Here is a 19,368-nt window from a genome sequence, read left to right as displayed (position 1 = left end):
TACGAAGGGATTGCCTCTTTTCTCTGTGAAGCAGAGAGGGTTTGAAAGTGGCAGGAAGCCAGGAACTTGACATTGAATTCCATTCAGGCTAACCAACAGCTGCAGGACTTACTATGCACCAGGCAGGATAGGCTCACAAAGACAAGGACACCCTGGTGACCCCACCGGAGAGGAGAGGGCAGTTAGGCACACAAAGAACCATGATAACAGTGCAGGTGATACACAGCAAAGAAGGTACTCAGGGGCTTCAGGAGGGGCATGGCACTTGACATTCCTTGGGATGGACCATGAAGGATAAGCAGAATTTGGGCTCACATGGTTGCAGGAGTCTGGTGACAAGGAGACTGGGGATCAAGTGACTGATAAAGAGAGGAAGGAGGGAGAGCAAACCTAGGTTGGTAGGCAAAGGCTCTGCTTGATTTTGGACATGGACTGTACTTGGCTCATTTCTGGCATGAGCAAGAATGAGCCTAGGTGGGTCTGCACTCTGCATGGTAGGTTCACGGCCCATGATAGGCTGGCTGGCCCTGCTTGGGTTCAGGAGGCTGTCTCTAACGAGCCACCAGGATGTCCTACACCTCTCCCTCCATCTATGTCACCTTTCATGTAGACCTCATCCTTCCCCCCAGAATGTGTGAGCTTGGTTGTTGGAGAATTTATTTTTTCTATGCAGGTCAATTCCTTTCCTTTCCCAGAGGTCTCTAAGGATGCCTTTCTATGTGATGGTGATATTAAATGAAAACTTTCTGATTCTAGATGAAATTCTCAGTGTTGAGAAAGGCATTTTATGTTGTACTAAATCTTAAGAAAAAGCATGATTCCCTTTGCTATTCTAGAATATTTTGCTTGAATAGCCAAATCAATCTTGAAGAATAATAAAGCCAGAGGCATCATGCTCCCTGATTTCTTTTTTTTTTTAAGATTTTATTTATTTATTCATGAGAGACACAGAGAGAGAAAGAGAGAGAGGCAGAGACACAGGCAGAGGGAGCAGACTCCATGCAGGGAGCCTGATGTGGGACTCCATCCTGGGACTCTGGGATCACACCCCGAGCCAAAGGCAGACACTCAACCACTGAGCCACCTAGGCGTACCATGCTCCCTGATTTTAAACTACATCACAAAGCTATAGTAATCCAAACAGTATGGTGTTAGCATAAAAACATACATATAGATCAATGGACCAGAATAGAGAGCCCAGAAATAAACCCAGATATATATGGTCAATTAATTTATAAGAAGCCAACAATATACAATGGAGAAGGTATAGTCTGTTCAATAAATGGTACTGGGCAAACTTGACAGTCACATGCCAAAGAATGAAACTGAGTGGTTATCTTAGAATATATATAAAAATCAACTCAAAATGGGTGAAATATTTGAACATATGTAATATCTGAAAAAATTAAACTCCAAGAAGAAAACACAGAGGCTAAGCTTCCTGATATCAGTCTTGGCTATGATTTTTTGGACAGGACACAAAAGCAAATGCAAAAGAAAGATAAATAAACAATTGAGATTACCAAGTTAAAAAGCTTCTGCGCACCAAGGGAAACCATCAACAAAGCAAAAAGGCAACCTATCAAATGGGAGAAAATATTTGCAAATCATATCAGGTTAAGCGTTAATAGCCAAAATATATAGAGAACTCCTATAACTTAATAGCAAAACAAAAAAAAATCTGACTCAAAAATAGGCAGAAGATCTGAATAGACACTTTTTCAAAGAAGAATTAAAATGGCCAGGAGGTACATGCAAAAACATTCAACATCACTAGTCATCAGGACAATATAAATCAAAAACACAAGGAGTTATTGACTCACCGCTGTTAGAATGGCTAGTATCAAAAAGATACAAAATGACAAGTGTGGGCTAAGATGCAGAGAAAAAGGAACCCCCATGCACTGTTGGTAGGAATGTATACTGGCACAGGCACTATGGAGGTTCTTCAAAAAATTAAAAATGGAACTACCATATGTTATAGCAATTTACTCCTGGACATTTATCCAAGGGAAATGAAAACACTAACTTGAAAGAATATATGCATTCCTATGTTCACTACACTGTGGTTTACAATAGCCAAGGCAGAAACAACCTGTGTCCACTGATGGATGAATGGATAAAGAAAACGTGGAATATATATACAATGGAGTATTATTAGCCATCAGAAAGAAGGAAACTTGCTATTTGCTGCAACATGGATGGACCTTGAGGTCATTGTGCTAAGGATAGACAGAGAAAGACAATACCATATTGTATCACTTCCATGCATAGCTGAAAACAAAAAGAACACCAAACATACAGATACAGAGAACAGGCTAGTTGCTAGAGGTGGGGTGGGGGTGGTGGTGAAGGGGGTCAAAAGTACACACTTCCACTTATGAAATAAATAAGTCATGGGGATATAATGTAGAGCACTGAGCCAGTGACTATTGCTAACACTGTAATGTAAACTTGAGAGTTGCTAAGAGAATAGGCTTCAAAAGATCTCATCACAAGAAAAAATTTTGTGATTATGTCTGGTGATACATGTTAACCTGACTTTTGTGTGATCATTTTACAATATTTACCAGTATCAAATCATTATTTAAAAAAAAAGGTATGGGGACATGGGTACCTCTGATGGGCTGAGACACCAGCTGAAAGTCCTGCACAGCTCACTGTACCCAGGCCCACCTCCCCATGGGAGCTGCATACTCAAGGCAGAGGGCGGGGGGCAGTTTCTCTCATTGCCTGGCCAGCCTCCACCATCTGAGCCCACACTTCCCAAGTCCCCAACCTGCTCCCCTAAAATTTATTACGCCCCAAAGACCTTCATATCCTTTCAAGGTATTATCTCTTCTTTTAAAATCTCCATCTACGTCAAAGGCCATATTTTGTATTTTCAAACACAGGTCACCGGTAATTATGTTTCTTCACTTACTTTTCAACCAATAAACTTTTAAGTATGAGTGAAAATACACATAATTCAGTATTAAAAGTAGAACTTAAAATACATATGTACCAATATCAATATTTCTACCTGTGATAAAACTATCTTTAAAAGTTCTTAAGTATAGCAACTTATTGAAATTCTGTTACTCCTGAAGACAAGATTGTAATGTATTGTTGTTGTACATGATATAATGGTACAAACAGCGCTCACAATGTTAATTTTTACTAACTTGAAATGATTGTTTTTGATATGAATATGTAAGCATGAAATGCTCAAATACATATAGGCTTTTCATTTGCTTAAGAAATTAAGATAGAAAAATACATAACATCTTTGTATGGAAGAAGAATTTTATGGTCTCATAAAATATATTAGTTTTTAGTTGCATAGCCAGAAGCTAAATCATAACTTATGTGCACTACTAATAAAGCAGCAGAAGCTTGTGGGAAATTTTTTTTAACTGTTTGTCAAAGGAGCCTAATTTTGCCATAAACCTCCTAAACGGACAACTACAGTGAGCTATGGAGAAAGACAAGCAGGTAACAGTGGTGAGAATGTAATGCGGGGTCAAGCTGACAAAGCAAAGGAAGGAAACTGAATACCATACCTGCTTATTATTGTCAGTGGTACAACACAGTTTCTTGAGGGAGACAAAATGCCTAATTTTCCTAATAACATAAATTATCAGTTATTAGTGAGTCAGGAGATGATTCAACAAGTCAGCAAATGAAAACATCAACAGAATTTCTTAAAGCAAACCCAGGGTCCATTCTAGGGCAGATTAAAATTTCAAACAAAACCTACTCTACAGAAAACCCATTTTTCATACACAGCCCACATATGCCTTGAGAAGCTGTGCTTCCCTTTTAGTCACAGTTGGCTCAGAAACACTTTACTAATGGGTATTTCATTTTGCAACAGATTCCTGAAGCTTGTCTCCTAGCTATCTTCAGCAATAGGATGAAATGCTACTCCTGATAAAATTTGTTTTAATTTTGTTGACACTAATAATTTTACAGCTTATATAAAAAGCAGAAGACTCATTTGGACAATGACCAGATTACACAGTCGCTGTTCTTACATTAATATTTCATATCCTTTGACGGCATGGTCATCACAATGACAATATTTTTCAGGCAGAGAAAACTCGTCTTATTTCAAGGTTATGGACAGAATCCCAAAACAGCCTACAATCTTGCTCATGACCACAAGGGAGACCAGAAAAAGACTATCGCTGCCTCAGCCCTGCACAAAAATCACTTCAAGGTAGATTTTCTACTGACGGTGGAGCCAGGAATTCCAGAGAACTCTGTGAGATTATATAGGAAGAGCCAAGAGTCTCCTCTGTCTCTCTTCCTTTGATTCAATTTTCTCTGGAAGACTCTGAAGAGAGCGTAGAAAATTCTGGTTATTCTGTAATGAGCTTCACTAAACAGGAAGAGGTAAGATTTACCTACTCTTAATAAGAATTTCCTCTGATAGTGCACTGCCTACAAGTGGGAGAAAAATAACACTGTGTCTAGACAGAAGAACTTCTCTCTTATCTGTAACTTCAGGAAGATCAGAAAAATTCATTCTGACAGATATTACCAAGCAATAGTATCTCCTCTGCCCTGGTTACCTAAGAATTCTGGTCACACACACAGTCAATCTTAGTTCAAGTTTTCTGAGAAGATGGTCTAAGGATGATGATAATACCAATGTGACAGCCATCATGGCACTGAGCACGGACTGCTGGTGGAAATGGCCAAGCCACGGGGATATAGAAGGTCTCTGTCTATGCTCATAACCCTTGTTAGGCCTGCCAGGGCCCCACCACCCAGAGAGAACCTAAATGGCAGAAAATACAAGACAGTGTGGTCTCTGGACCAAGGGTTAACAATTTCAAATCTTAATAAACAAGTAAAATTGGAGAGGAAATGAAATATAGGCATTTTGCTCAATTTACATTGTGTGTGTGTGTGTGTGTGTGTGTGTGTGTGTGTGTCTGTTAACCACCCAACAATTTGGAAAGAACTCAGGTAGTCATAAGAGTCATAGGCAAGACTCTCCACTCTGGTTACTGGACTGACAAAACATCACACAACAGTGTATGTCTCTTGTAATCCATGCTATGAAGCTAATGTTGACCTTCAAGCCAGTTTACTAAAGGCTCCTCAGTGACCTCTTGTCTGGGGATCCTGTTTGGCTTTGTAAACCCTCTCACAAAATTTAACTGGGAGAAGGAAAAGAAATTATGTATTTACCTTCTTAAATAGTCTTGTCTGATAATCTGAGATTAAATGAAATCAGATCACCTTAGCCTGTGGTCAAACACCCCTTTCTCTATGTAACTGTGACCTCCAGTGTGCTCTCTGCCTTGTGGAACAAACCCAGAGCCAGCCCGGAGAAAACCACTACAGAGCCAGTGCCTCAAGGAGAGAAGACTGACTTCCAGTGCAGGACTGAGGCCAGTGAGCCCTGATGTTTTGTTGTTTTTATAACAGGGGAAAGCCTAAACACAGAGGTCAGTGGGGATAATGGAACCACAGGTGACCAAGTGAAGGTGGGCAGCTGGGGAGATGCTTTGTATAGCCTATAAACAGGAGAAGAGAAGGGGAGAACAGCTCCATGTCTGGGAGCTGTTGCCAGCCGCGTGGAATTGTCCCCGGCATATACTACGTACAACCCAACCCACCCTATTGGTGGGTCTAATGCTTACACTGGCATTTCAATAGGCAAACCCAAATGCCTATTGAACCCTTCTAAAGTAGGAACCCTTCAACTAAAACGGATCAAGAAATTCACTCTCACCCTCCTTGGCCAATCACTGGGGTGATCTTCACATGCTGTTGGATGCTGTCCCCGGATTTCCGTCTGGCATAGTAAACCCCCTGCCACTCCTACATAGACAAAGAGAGCTCTTAAAATCCTTCCATCAAAGCTTACAGCTACTTCTACAGAGGGTCTTGTCAAGTTAAGCAATACCATTCCAAAAACATCGCTCTATCATTGCATCCATCGCACCCATTACTACCTAAGACTCGTGGACACCGTGCACAAAGACCCCAAAGACCAACGTGTCCATCTCCAGACTGGCCTTCCAGTGTCCAAGCTGATGAGTGGGTTGAGTTTCCACTCTCAGTCCTATGGGTGTAGCAGCACCTGGTCAAGGTATTGTTACAGGATCTCCCTTAAAATCTTCACGGCAACCTCTGAGCTTGATATTATCACCCTTAGTTTATAGATAAGTAAGCCAAGGCTCAGAGATTCTAACTGATTTGCCCACATTAGGAAGTGGAGAATGTGGTTCTAAATTCCTATCTCTTAATTTTTCCTTGAAACCTATCATCTGACTCTCCTACAGAGCATCCTATTAAGACTTCTCTGGGATTAGTCTGGCGCCTAGCAATTTCCATCAATCAAGCAAAGGAGAGTATGAACATTCTTGCTGCCTCTGGACCCAGGGAACCAGCTGGGACAAAGAACCTGGTGTCCTCAAGGGGGATCCTCTGGCACCTCCACTATTTCTAGGAGGGAGGGAATAAATTAGAATCCGAATTTCTCTACAGCCTTTTCTTGCCTCCTCTCTCCCAAGGGCAGCTAACTGGTATGTACACTGGGGTCACTCTCCTGGCAAAATTTTTTTAGAGTACTTGATAATGTCCCAATTCCATTTTCAGCTAACTGCTCTTATTTGTAAAAAATCAATGTTGCCTGTCATATAAACCCAAACTTATTTTATTCCTAAAAAGTGGTCCCCAATTAAAAGAATACAGTACTTATGTAACTACTTCACATCAGAGAAAGCAAGATGAGAGAAATAATCTGAGAAAGCATTCTGCATGCTTAAAAGAAAATGCATCAGGAGGTCCAGCAGTAGGAGCCACACTCCTCCTTTGGAGGGAAGGGCTTGGGGAAAGTTGCTGACGGCCCTGACAGCCCTGCCTTCAGCGGCTGCACAAACTGACATGACAGGGAGAATGAGCTATAGGTCTCTACCCAACTGTGATGAGGAAAGAGAACAGAAAAAGGGAAACTGACCAAGAATTGGGCCCATATGTAAATATTGATATGACATACTTCGAGTCACCCCAACACTGGACACACTAAAAACGTGACAGCTGCCTGGGTGGCACTCTGCTCAGAGGTAGGAATGATACTGCAGCGATGACAGGGGGATATAGTCACCCAAAGGATAAACTCTCCTTATGCAAACCCATTAGAGTCTGTAACATCCTAAGTACCAGATTCATTTGGTGTCCAAAATTAACCCCAAAATGGACTTACTTTGCAAACCTAAGAGATCTTTCACTTGATTATCCTATTAGGAAAGAAGCTCATCTTAAAGACATGACACCTAGAACTCACAGGGAAAAAAAGGCACCAGGAGGGGTTTGCAGATCTGCCTGTTTCACCCACCTTGCCTTTCTTGATGCACGTGTTGATGGTGTCGAGAAGGTCTGCCCGGTTCTTATCACTTTTGGGCAGCTCGGCGAGCTCTTTCCCCAGCAGCTCGCCTTTGTGGTAGCCCATCATCCTTTCAAAAGCCGGGTTGACATACTGTGAACAGGAGGTGGTTATAGGTCAGGGCAGGTAAGCTGTGCGCTCCCACAAGTGCTTGCTGGCACCCAGAGGAACACACTGGAATATCAATAAGAAGTTCCCTAGATGAGCACTCTCTGATGTGGGTGCCAGCTGGTCCCCCTCACATCACTAAGCCTCCTGGACTAGTTGCCTCACTCCCGAGCAGCAGTGTATTCACTCAGCACACCAGAGGATACTGGAAGAAATTCTTTACCAGGAGAAGAACAAGAAGCCCTCGTCTTGTAGAGCCAGCCTCTTGTGAGCCTTATTCATCCTCAATTGCCCATGAAATTAAAAAAAATCAAAAAATAAAAAGCAGTTAGAATAAAAATTAATTAGTTCAACAGGTCATGGGCTTGTATTAGTCACATCTCTGCAAGGCAGAGATTTGATCTCTCATGCCTCCTTTCTAATTGCCACTATCTACTAACCAACGCTATGGCTTGGGGCCACTTCTCATCTAACCTCAACGATAAATCTGATTAAACAACTTGGGCAGAAAGCAGCCCTTTCATGCTGGGCACACGTGGGCGTGAGAAGAGGTCCCCTCAGCACATTCCGAGGCGAGCAGACTAACATGTTTCTTTCCAAACTCCTGCCCAGAGCCCTGGAATTCAGAGCTTTTCCCTTGCCTGACTCCCGGCTCCCATCTCCACCCTCCAATTTCTTCTCAAAGAATAATCACCAGATGAGATGCTGAATGAGAGGGGGCAAGACAAAGAACATGGGGCAAATGTGACCATATGGCCTCTAGGTCGTGGATTTCTCTGGACATCATGCCCATCTATCTGCTGCTTCAGACACATCCTTGCAAGCTATCATCAGCATCACTCCTGCGCTCTGCTCTGATGGCAGCAGTAAGGAGCCTGATAATGCAGGGACTCTTGGGGACCTGTTCCCTTGAGAACAAAGCCTCTACTGACACATTAAACCTGGGCACTGGAGGGGCTGGGAAGTTGCTCTGGAGCCTTAGCATGTGGCCTTGTAAGAGCGACAGAAGGGGGTAGTGGCGACATTGTCTTGGTTGATCTCCTGTCACTAACATGGGGTGTGCACCCCCCTGCAGTAGCCACGCAGCATGGCCTCTGCCCACCAGGCTGGCCTGCCCCTGCAGGCTGAGCTGCCTATACTTTCCTCTCACCTCCGGGCCTCTGCCCACCTGCTCTCTCTACCTACAACGCCCCTTTCCCATCTCCATGCCTTGCCAAATCCCACTCACCACCCCACCCCCACATGCTGTGCTTGACCCCCTGCCCAGTCTGAGCTGGTGCCACTCCTACAGGCTCGCATTCTCTCCCGTGAAGCTTTCTAGTGACTTCTCACGCTCAGTCCAAATTTCTGTTTATTTCTCTCTCTCCCCCACTAGACATAAAAATCCCCAAGGGCAAGGAACCTTAGGCTTTCTCTCTGGATCCTCAAGACTGTCGGGTAAATATGTGATATATGTACTGTTTTCCTTGCTGACAAAATCCTCCTACATTTTCCTGTGTGTTTATTCTACCTTCGTTATTAAGTCGAAAATATGGGTACAAGTCATGGCTCTCTGCTCCTGCTAGGGCTCCTGCAACCTCGGAACGCAGCAGGTACTCCGGCGCTTGGACTCTAGAGCCAAGACCCTCAAGTTCAAATCCCGGCTCTGCCGATGACTAGCTCTGGGACTGCGGGCAAGCCGCTGGCCTTCCCTGGTGCCCAGCTTCCTCACCCGTAAAATGGCTCTAGTGGTAGTGCCTGGCTCATCAAATGGTCTTTAAGAATTACATGAGAATGTAAAAATGCTTAGTACTGTGCCTGGTACATGGGTAAGCTGCACGTAAATGTCATAAAGTAAATAGTTTAGATGGATGAACAAAAGGTAAGTACTGCTCCTAAATTGAAGTGTTCCCACTTGACCTCTGAAGCAGTGACACAGAGGCACGTGCTCTTCAGAGGCAGTGCCCGAAGGACTCTGCTATGGGGTAAGAACACATGTGAGACACCCCGTCCACAAGGACTCCTCTTGAAATGCGGGACACAAATGTCATTTTACTTCCCCCTGGCATATAATACCCTCTCTTCAACTTCTTTCTCCTTGCTTTAGAGTTTTATATTCAGATTTTTCAGTGCGTTTCTTCCTGTTTGTGGTAGCGTTGGGGAGGGGAGGACACTCCCACGTTACCTCCCCCAGAGATAAACCACCTGTTGCTCACTACAGAATGAAGGACTCTGTTTCCTATTCAAGGAGTCACCAATGAGACTACAAATGGGGAAGCAGGGAGAACAGGGAGCCCCTCCTACTCATTATAAAAATCATAACCCAATGGTCCCCTGTCAAAGGTGGGTACAAAGCAAATGTGTTCCATGAATGGAACTGAGGTGCTAGCCTGGACATAAGTGAGGGGGATGTCAGTAGCAAACATGTCTCGGTCTGCAGTCCAGGATGCAGGCCTGAGTGTGTGCAGGTGGGCAGTCACAGGCAGCAACATGAGGAAGTTTCCAGACCCACCTTAAGGAGCAGCCAGAAAAATTCTATAAATACAATCAAACAGGGAACCAGGAAGGAAAGGAAGGAAAGCTCTGCAGTCAGAAAGACATGGCTATGTATTTTGGTTCCAATACTTTCTAAATGGGGCTTTCCCTGAGTAAATTCCTTGATCTTGCTGGGTTTCAGTTTCCCCATCTGTATTGTGGGACAGTTGTGTCTCTTTTATAGAGTTCCTGAATGTATAGGGGATAACGTTATGAACCTGTTTATGAGGGCCTAGGCAGGGCAGATGCTGAGGGTACAAGAGCAGGGTGTGTCTGTGTGCAGTGGGGGGCTCTGTCGTGGGGCACGGTCTTTGGTTTGTACTGATGACAGCAAGTGCTCCAACTGTAAACTCAGTGCCGTCATGCAAACCAACTGCAGGCAGGCCGGTATCCACTGATGGAAAAGTCTACATTTCAGACTACTGTTTAAGCATAAACGTCTTACCTTCCAACAAATATAGTAAGATGACTTTACTTCAAAAAAGCTTTCTCTACTATACACTTTTCCTTTGGAAGACAACTTTCCCATACAAGGCAGCTCTGTGATTATAAACCACCTGGAGGCAAATACATGAGTACCTTGGAAAATATTTCATTCCTAAAGGCATTTATAAGCACTTACTCTACAATTCTGACAAGCTTCCATGTAATGTAAACGCTGTCTTTACAAATCGCCAACAGATCTGCCCTACCTTGGTCAAAGAAATCACAGGTTCTTAATCTAAATAATTTTCCATTCTTATTGGATATCTAATTCTCAAACTAAGTCCATCAGTTTTCTTTACACACTTTGATGTTTCTTTCACCAAAAAAAATAAACAGAAATGTAAGGATTAAGGCAAAGCTCCTCGATAAAGGATGGCTCAAACTTGAAAGGTTCTATTCTGACATCTCCGGGTGAAGTGTCTCCATACCTGAATCACATGGTCATCGCTTGTAATTTCTATGGCTTCGTGACAGTGGTCTAATGCTGTAAACACTGAATTACAGGCCCTGAAAGTTGCAAAAGATGGACATTAGTGCTGCTATAAAACCATCAGCATTTCATGTGTTGACTTATCAAAGTAAACAGTTGCCGAAATTCATTAAAACCATGCCCTTTTTGAAGGAAAAAAACCACGCTAGCCTTTCGAACTAAACTAGTTTGAATCAAGAATAGCAAGTATTCTGTGATTATAACACGAAGACGTGGAAACCAGCAAAGTCTTCACGTATCACAGAACAAACCACATACGTGCTGAGTGAAACCTTAATACTGAACACGAGAGACCAGATAGCAGGAGACCGTCTCTTTAGGCTCCGTGTCTACGTCAAAGCTGTTGTGTTTCGTTCCTCACGTGGTCATGGAAAAGTCAAGACCCCAGCAATGAGGAGAACTTGATTAAGCCCAAATTGAATCTGAGGCATTCTGTTTGCCCTTTGCAACAGATGAACATTTTTCTCCTCCTTTCTTACTTTCGTGACCTCTGATAAACAAGCCTTTATATGGCACTTTGCTTTCAACCACACCCACTGGCCTGACGGAGGCAGACAGGACTCAACTCCCTCCACCTGGTTAGGCGTAGAGCCCCCCCAGGAGGCCATTCTCGGTGACCTTCTTTGTCCAAGGGGAATATTTGAAATCATTTCCACTTCTCAGATTCTTGGTTAGAATTTTCAGTACCTTCTAATCCAGTGCAGCTCTAAATACAGCAAGTAATTTACTACCTAACACAGAAAGTATGTAGCTGGTTACTAGAGCTTTGTTATTTGTACAGGCTGTTTAAAGAACCCCAGTGAGGGCTTTCTTACCCATTACAACAAAACAAAACAAAGCAAATTTACTTGATTGATGTTGCTTCTTATAAAACATACTCTGAAGATGTTATTCACTTTCCCCACTCATGGAGGCATCCAACTTTGCCATCCTGTTTTAAACTATTGACAAGGTAGAGGCAGAAAAAACTGAGTGAAGTCTGGTTCTGTATTTTGCCAGTTATGGGACCGTGGGCAACTTTTTATCCTGGCTGGCCCCCGGCTTCCCCATCTATAAAATGAGAACAGCAACACCCATTTTACAGGTTGCTGAAAAAATCAAAATAGTTTATGTGAGGCATTTCTCAAAGTACTATGGATAATGTAGGAATTCAGCATATAGTCCTTATTATTATTTGTAAGACCCCAGAGCAGTATTTCCTTACTCTCCAACACTTTCAAAGGGCTTTGGTGAGAAGAAAAGTGAATCACAACCTATCTCTTCTCAGGAGTATACTCAAAATATCTAACCAAAAACCGTATTCAAGAATAGCAAGGTAATCAACACAAGGAGTAAAAGATCTTAGCACATTGAAGGGTACAAGAGTCCTACGGTTGTGGAGACGAAGGTAACCAGTATGGGTGGGTAATAAGCGATCACCATAGGGTGAGCTGAGAAGGTAAGCCTAACTTCTCTGAGATTCCTGAAGGGTCCAATAGGTTTTCTTATTTAAACTGCTCCAGTCTAACTAATTTGAACCATGTACTGTCTTAATACTATCCCCGTATCTGTAAACACAATCTTTTAAAATAAGAAAAAAAGAATAAAAGAGGATTTAAAATTATTACCAAAGTCACTACTAACTTGCTTTTCACAGAGACAAGAGCTAGTCTTATCAGTAGTATTTTCCTGGCATGTGGGTCCAGAACCCAACCTGGCAGCACAGAAGAGTGTTTCCCTTCCTCCAGGAGTCTGATGAGGAAAAGCACACTCTGTGTGGAATAATCCCTACATGTGAGAGCTGGATAATCAAGCTATAACACACTTTATCAAATGATCAATTCCTCTGTTGCCCATTTTGTGAAAGTGTATGTACGCTTCACCTAAGCATTTAAACAGGTACTTTCAGAGTATTAGTGCTTTTGTCGATTCAAGAGCTGCCCTTATGTAAGACTTTAGCTCCAACTGCCAAAATATATCTATGAAATATTCATTGTATGTTGATCCACAAAGTGTAAAATCTTCAGTGTGATGGCCAATGGAACAAAGCAAATTGTTATCAAGATTCAAGGTAGGAGACCGTGAGGAGGGCCAGCAGACTGTTTTCTCCCAGTGACATGCTGGACTGCACCATGTAGTCCTAGGCTTTAAACCAATTTAGTTGATGGTTCTACTTAAATAAACCTGCAGCAAAATGAGGTAATCAATTTAAATCATGTTCCTAGAGTTTGGGAATTTAATTGCTTGCATTAATTATTAATACTCTTCATGCAGAAGAGCCTTAGCTGTATTAATTTTCTGTTCCTAGGAATCATGTAACTATAGCTCAGATATAATTTTTTATCTTTCAGGTTGAAAAGTTGAAAAACTGGAAAAAGCTCAAAGGGAAGGTAAACTTGATACGGAAACCCATGAAATACAGGCCATGGAACCACTTCTCCTCACCTTCTTAAAGACCCTTTAAGTTTCTCAATGGACACTGCAAATATTACAGGGGTCCTAGCAGGACGTCGACAAAGCACAGTGGTGTGATGGGGTGCCGAGTGAATCCGACTGAACAACAGGATGCCTGAATCCCTCTCCAAAACTGCCACCAACATACTGAGTAGCTATGATCATCTCAAGAGTCTCCCTGGCTCTCACTGTTTTCCTCTGTCACTGGGGCTGAGATGGTTGATTTGCATTATCTCCTGGATCCCTAACCAAGGATACCCTAGAATCTACTCAAAACACACGCAAATTGAGGCTGCTGCAACAAGGTAGGACTGTGTAAGGTGGTGGCTTTAGGGAAACCTAAATCTGAACCTAAATCCATATCCCAGCAGGTCCAGCAGGAGCAGGAAAAGGGAAGGGGAGGCAGCCAGGGCGGTCACAGACGTGTTCTTGGTCAGCATCAGTCCTGGGCTTCACAGCTTAGACTCTTTCCTGGAGCACAGTGCCTGTCACCCGGGCCCATGCCAGTATAAAGTGCTCTAAAAACATCTACTGATAGTGAGTAGTGTAGCATTCCATGGAATACAAGGTTCTATCCCTCAGAGACTTTGATTCTTTTTGAAATTGAGGACTTCTACCGTCTTAAGACTGGGAATCAACTAAACATGATAATTTGGGTCTAAGTCCTGGCCAACAGATATCAACTAATATGAAATAATTGCTGGTACTGTGTTAGTATAAACTGATCAGTTTAAATTCTGGGTAAGCAGCTAAATCTTATCTGCATTTTGGATAGCATAGCTCTTTTCACAGAAAGGAGATGGAAACATTAGTAGAGGTAAGTGGTCATCATTCACCCCATATTTCCCCAGGCAGTCCCCATTTCATGAGTTGTCCTATTTGATAAGGTAATTCATCAAGCATATGGAGATGTGATTTATTTCTTCTCTGTAGAAATTATCATGGAATTTTAAAATTAAGTAATTGTTTGATCACATAGTCCCCCTTTTTTTTCTTGGCTAAATATGATTACCGCACACCAAGACCTGGACAAAAGGGTCTACCTTCAACATTTAACATCATCCTTGCAGTACAGACTGTCCTTGCAGAATGCTAGTAATGTCACATATTTAGCTGCAGCTGGGGGAGGAATTGCAAAGAAAAGTATTATATAATTAGCCTATAATTATTCTGGCATTGTATAATAAAGAGCCTCATTTTCCCCATCTGCAGAGAGTGACAGAGTTGCCTGCCTGACTCTGAGATGCAGGTGGGTTCTTTAGATGTCCTTGAATGCGGAGGGAGCTGGGGGAGATGATAGAATGGGTCATTCACCCTGACCACTGGGCCACAGGGTACGCAGAAAGAGTCACACCATGCACACACACCCTTCTCCAAAAAAGGGAAGGAAGTTAGAGATGCTTGAGGCAGAACCAGCCAAAAAGCAATGGAAGAAACTGACCACTTGGTCCATCTCTGGTCTTCTGCGAAGAACTCTTGCTTTCCTTTCCCCATTGCAGGGGGGCTGCTCTCTAGCTGGCTGCTCATGTCAGGGAAGAGAGGCTCCTTACAAGCCAACCTTAGGCTGCTGTGGAAAGGGATCCGCACATGGGGTAAGCCTACCTTCCTGGCATCACTGCCTGCCTGGGCCAGGTCCATTCACCAACTTCTCACTGATTTGCATTGCTACCTTGAGCCTTTTCATCATGCCCTCCACAATGGGTCCAACTCCTCCAACCAGCTCCCATGCTATCCAGGGGTGAGAAGTTCCAGGATTTACCTAGTATTATGTACTTAGAACCTGGCCAAGTTTTGAATCTGTTGAGACCTTTCAAGAGCTTTCAGGGCCCTGGCTCTAAGCAAATTTCATCAGCACAATAACCAGCCCTTTCTTTTAACCCTTGCACTTGCTGAGGATGTTTATTTCAAATAGCCAGACCTGCCTTTGCCCTGCTGGGAACAAGGCACCTCTGACATCCTACATGTGCCATCACATGGAATATGGCTGAAGAAAACTCCAAACTCAGTTACTGAAAATTATATGAGGGAATCACCTATCAAAGCAGTAAGGGGACAGCCATTCATTTCTGTTGCAGATAATGCACAGTTGAAGAATTAAAACGAAACCCCTCAAAAAAAAAAAAAAAAAACGAAACCCCTCTTTTTCTAATCCTATCTATTGTGAAAACATCGAAAAGTAGTCTTTTTATCCCTGACTCAAAACAGTAGAGACCCCAAGGAATAAAAGCAATATACAACATACATAAATTGCTGAAGGCAATGCAGTTTTCTTGAAAAATTCTATAAAGTTCTCTGAAGCTAATACAAGGATACAAAAAAACCAAGGGCTTTAAACTTCACTTATATATTCGAAAATCCTTAGTAATATTCCTCACTAAAGACTGCTAAACTACCTGAATTTCCACTAGTTTGACTTTAAAAAAAATACTTTCCTAAGAAAGTGACTGTTTATCCCCACATTATTATTTCTTCCTCTTCTTCTTAAGATTTTATGTATTCGTGAGACAAAGAAAGAGAGCATGAGTGGTGGTGGTGTGTGTGGGGGTAGGGGGCAGGTTGCAGAGGCAGAGGGAGAAGCAGATTCCTTGTTAAGCAGGAGCCCGATGCAGGCTTGATCCCAGGACCCTGAGATGAGGATCTGAGCAGAAGGCAGAGGCTTAACTGAGCCACATAGGCACCCTTCCCAACACTATTTCTTAAAGCTCTGTATCCATCAAAAAAGTTACTTCCCTAACCAGGGTAAACCAGGGTAAACCAGGGTAAAAGCCTGCCTTTGTGGTTTACTTCCATTTTACTTCCAAGGATAGCAGAAAAAAATTAAGTTTACAAATGGTTTTGTCCTCTTTGGATGTAAATTAAGTAATCAAGAGAAGTATAGTCATTTTCAATGAGATGCTATCTTATTTTTCACTGAGCCTGAAAGCATCATGAGCTCTGGGTTGGCCAGACAGAGAAACCGTGCCAAGGACCTTCTGGCATCCATACAGCCTGGAGCTGCTAAAGACTGCCCCCACTCCCTCCAGGGGCTATAGGTTGACAAGAGCTTCCTCGCTGCCCTTCTCTCTACTTGAGGGGGATAGTTTGAAGGAATTGGGGTCTAAGAATGTGGTAGAGTGGGGCTGTGCAAAACCAGGCATGAGCTAAGGCCCTAATATCCCCAGATGTCCCAGAAGCAGAACATCCCACCAGCACCTTGATGCCTACACAATCTCATCTCAGAAGTGAGCATCATGAAAAGCCTGCTTTTAAAGCATATACGCCTGTAAAGAGACTTAAAATTTCTTGAAAATACTTCCTCGCATGTTGAAGTCACAAACAGACCTCATGAAATTGCTATCATGGTTACACAGCAATTATTAGGGTTAGCATAGTAAATATACCCATTGGTTTGCCCCTATTCATAACAATCCAAGCAGGAATTTATAAATGTTAAAGTACTAAATAGAAACTAATCCTTAAAGGCTTACTCGTAATCTCAATTTAAGTACATGAAAATTATACAGTACTCTTCCTGGAGTATGATTTCAAAACTGCTGTAAATAGTGGAAAATATTGTCAAAACAAGAAATGCTTTCTCATTTATTTCATTTAAGCAAAGGGCTCCTAGGTTAGATTTGGCCGTTTAACCAACTACCATCACCTGTTTAACAGTTTCAAAATCCCTGGGGTTCAGCTAGGAACCTGTGAACAGCAACCTGATGACAAAAGCTTCTGTACAACACTGTTAACCTTGTGTTCCTTCTTATTTTGCTACCTACCGTAATTTGAACTGTGAGCGAACTTCCCCGTGTTCTATTTGAATCAGTTCATTATAGCAAGCAATTATGCTGCTATTCTCCATAAATCTCTGAAAAGAAAACAAAGATAACATGTAAGACATACAATTACTTCTTAAGTAGTCAAATGAATTTAGTTTTTCCCACCCCAGGTAACTCTGTTACATAAGACAACTTGTGAAGTTGAAATGAGATAAAAAAAAAAAAAATAGTAGTCAAGCTGTTTGCAATGCTTGTTTAAATGTATGAGAAACAACAGACCAGATTATACTATATATTTAACTCCCTTGATAACAAAGGTGGGGTAAAACTTCATTATGAATACTCACAGGAAAATATTTATTTATTTATTTTTTTATGATAGTCACACACACACAGAGAGAGAGAGAGAGACAGAGAGACAGAGACAGAGACACAGGCAGAGGGAGAAGCAGGCTCCATGCACCGGGAGCCCGACGTGGGATTCGATCCCGGGTCTCCAGGATTGCGCCCTGGGCCAAAGGCAGGCGCCAAACCGCTGCGCCACTCAGGGATCCCTACTCACAGGAAAATAAACACACAAGGGCACAGGCTACCTCCTCAATCTCGTTAATTACTGGAACACGTTTGCTTCACATAACACTATGCAAGGTCTTCTAAAACCCAACACTGGACATGTTCAGCGTGTACCACTGAATGAATGATCCTTTTCAAGGCAAGAGACCCTTCCTTGCTTACTTCCTCATCTTCTGATTGCCAACTGCACCCTCCTCTTCTGTCTCACCCCCCCCACACACACACACACACAGACACACACACTTCCATGCATCTAAGGTGGATGGCTTCTCCCTTGGGAAATAACTCAGGTCACCCACTATTCCAGGGGGAGGCTGCTAGGGGGTAAGCAAAACGGGGAAGCCGTGAACACACACAGAAGAGAAATACTTTCTCTTTTTATTACAAAGCACAGCTAAACATGGTTAGAATCAGGCTGAACTTCTGGATGGGTGAAGATTATGTAACAGCCTGTAGCCAAGCTCTGAGCATTGTTAGTGGATGCTTTCTAAGATACTAAAAAGGATCTGTGATAAAAATAAATTTCAAAAATATTGCAGTAAACACAGTTGGGCAGGTTTCTTTTTTTAAGACACAAACTTTAGTAGTTAACTTCTGTTGCCTGTTTTTAATTTATAAAAGTCAAGCACATTAAGATGTATAAATTCAGAAAAATATAAAGAAAAAAAACCCCAAGTCACTGATAATGTCAAAAGCTAGAGATATCATTACATTTGGCTTATTTTCCTTAGGCTCCAAAGCCTATATGTATGCAGATACGTAATACATTGATTACAATATATAAAATCAGTATATAAGATCATAATATATTTTCACTTCCACTTCTAATTACTAACTTACTGAGATTTTATTTTTCTTTAGATCCAAGAACTAAACATTGTAGTATTTAGTGAACAATAGCTTTCTATAGGTGATGGTTTCTAAACACTGGAACCCTTGGTTCCATAGCTGGAAGTACAGCTATGTACTATGTAGCTTAAGTACATAGCTGGCACTTAATGAGTGTGTTTGTAGTCCAAAGGCACAAGATTCTACTACCTCTCTCTGGAGGATTTTCCAGGCTATACTTAACTCATATTACTAAAATGATGTGAATGAATCAAAAGTAGTGGCCTTCAAACTTCAATCTGCTATGAATCATCAGGCATTCTGCTAAAAATGTAGATTCCTGGGCCCTACATTCAGATATTTAAGCCTGTTTCTTTAGGCCAGAACTTCTCAGAGCATTCAATATGCTCATTTGCAATGTTGCTAGTGTACACTGTGTATTTCCAGGGGTGGGAAGAACAAGAACAGAGTTCTCACTGATTTCCCAAGCTTATTTGACCACAGACGCCTTTTTTTCCTGGAACACCAGTGCTCCACGGTACAGTTTGGGAACCACTACTTTAGTGGCCCCAATGTGGCATTTGGGGTTAAATAACACATTGTTCCATCTTAACTTTGTCATGACTATGAGCTCTGGCAAACTATTTAGTTATTTTGGGCCTGTTTCCTCCTTTGCAAAAATGGAGAAAATATTAAATCTCTCAAGTGTACATTAAGTAAATTCCCTCAAATGGAGCCTGACAAATAATCCATTTTAGCTCTCCACTTTCTCCTCCATGGGAAGCCTCCTCAGG

The 19,368-nt window shown here is 42.2% G+C and overlaps 1 protein-coding gene across 4 annotated transcripts in view; it reads right to left on the bottom strand.

The window, feature by feature from the left end:
* The window catches only part of PDE8B (phosphodiesterase 8B), a 262,117-nt gene that overhangs the window by 86,746 nt on the left and 156,003 nt on the right, over positions 1 to 19,368 (bottom strand). For 3 of the 4 annotated variants that reach the window (XM_055342311.1, XM_055342308.1, XM_055342310.1), the window contains exons 6-10: positions 17,174 to 17,262; positions 10,921 to 10,999; positions 7,337 to 7,477; positions 5,729 to 5,817; positions 3,543 to 3,603 (exon numbers count right to left, since the gene is read on the bottom strand). In XM_055342311.1, coding sequence (XP_055198286.1) covers positions 3,543 to 3,603; positions 5,729 to 5,817; positions 7,337 to 7,477; positions 10,921 to 10,999; positions 17,174 to 17,262 — 459 coding nt within the window. The remainder of the gene's footprint in view (positions 1 to 3,542; positions 3,604 to 5,728; positions 5,818 to 7,336; positions 7,478 to 10,920; positions 11,000 to 17,173; positions 17,263 to 19,368) is intronic. The other variant, XM_055342309.1, reaches the window with a different exon arrangement.

This window comes from Nyctereutes procyonoides, unplaced genomic scaffold, assembly GCF_905146905.1.
Source record: "Nyctereutes procyonoides isolate TBG_1078 unplaced genomic scaffold, NYPRO_anot_genome, whole genome shotgun sequence".
NCBI lineage: Eukaryota > Metazoa > Chordata > Mammalia > Carnivora > Canidae > Nyctereutes > Nyctereutes procyonoides.
Note: the sequence above shows the minus strand (reverse complement) of the source record. Positions and strands in the feature narration are given on the sequence as shown.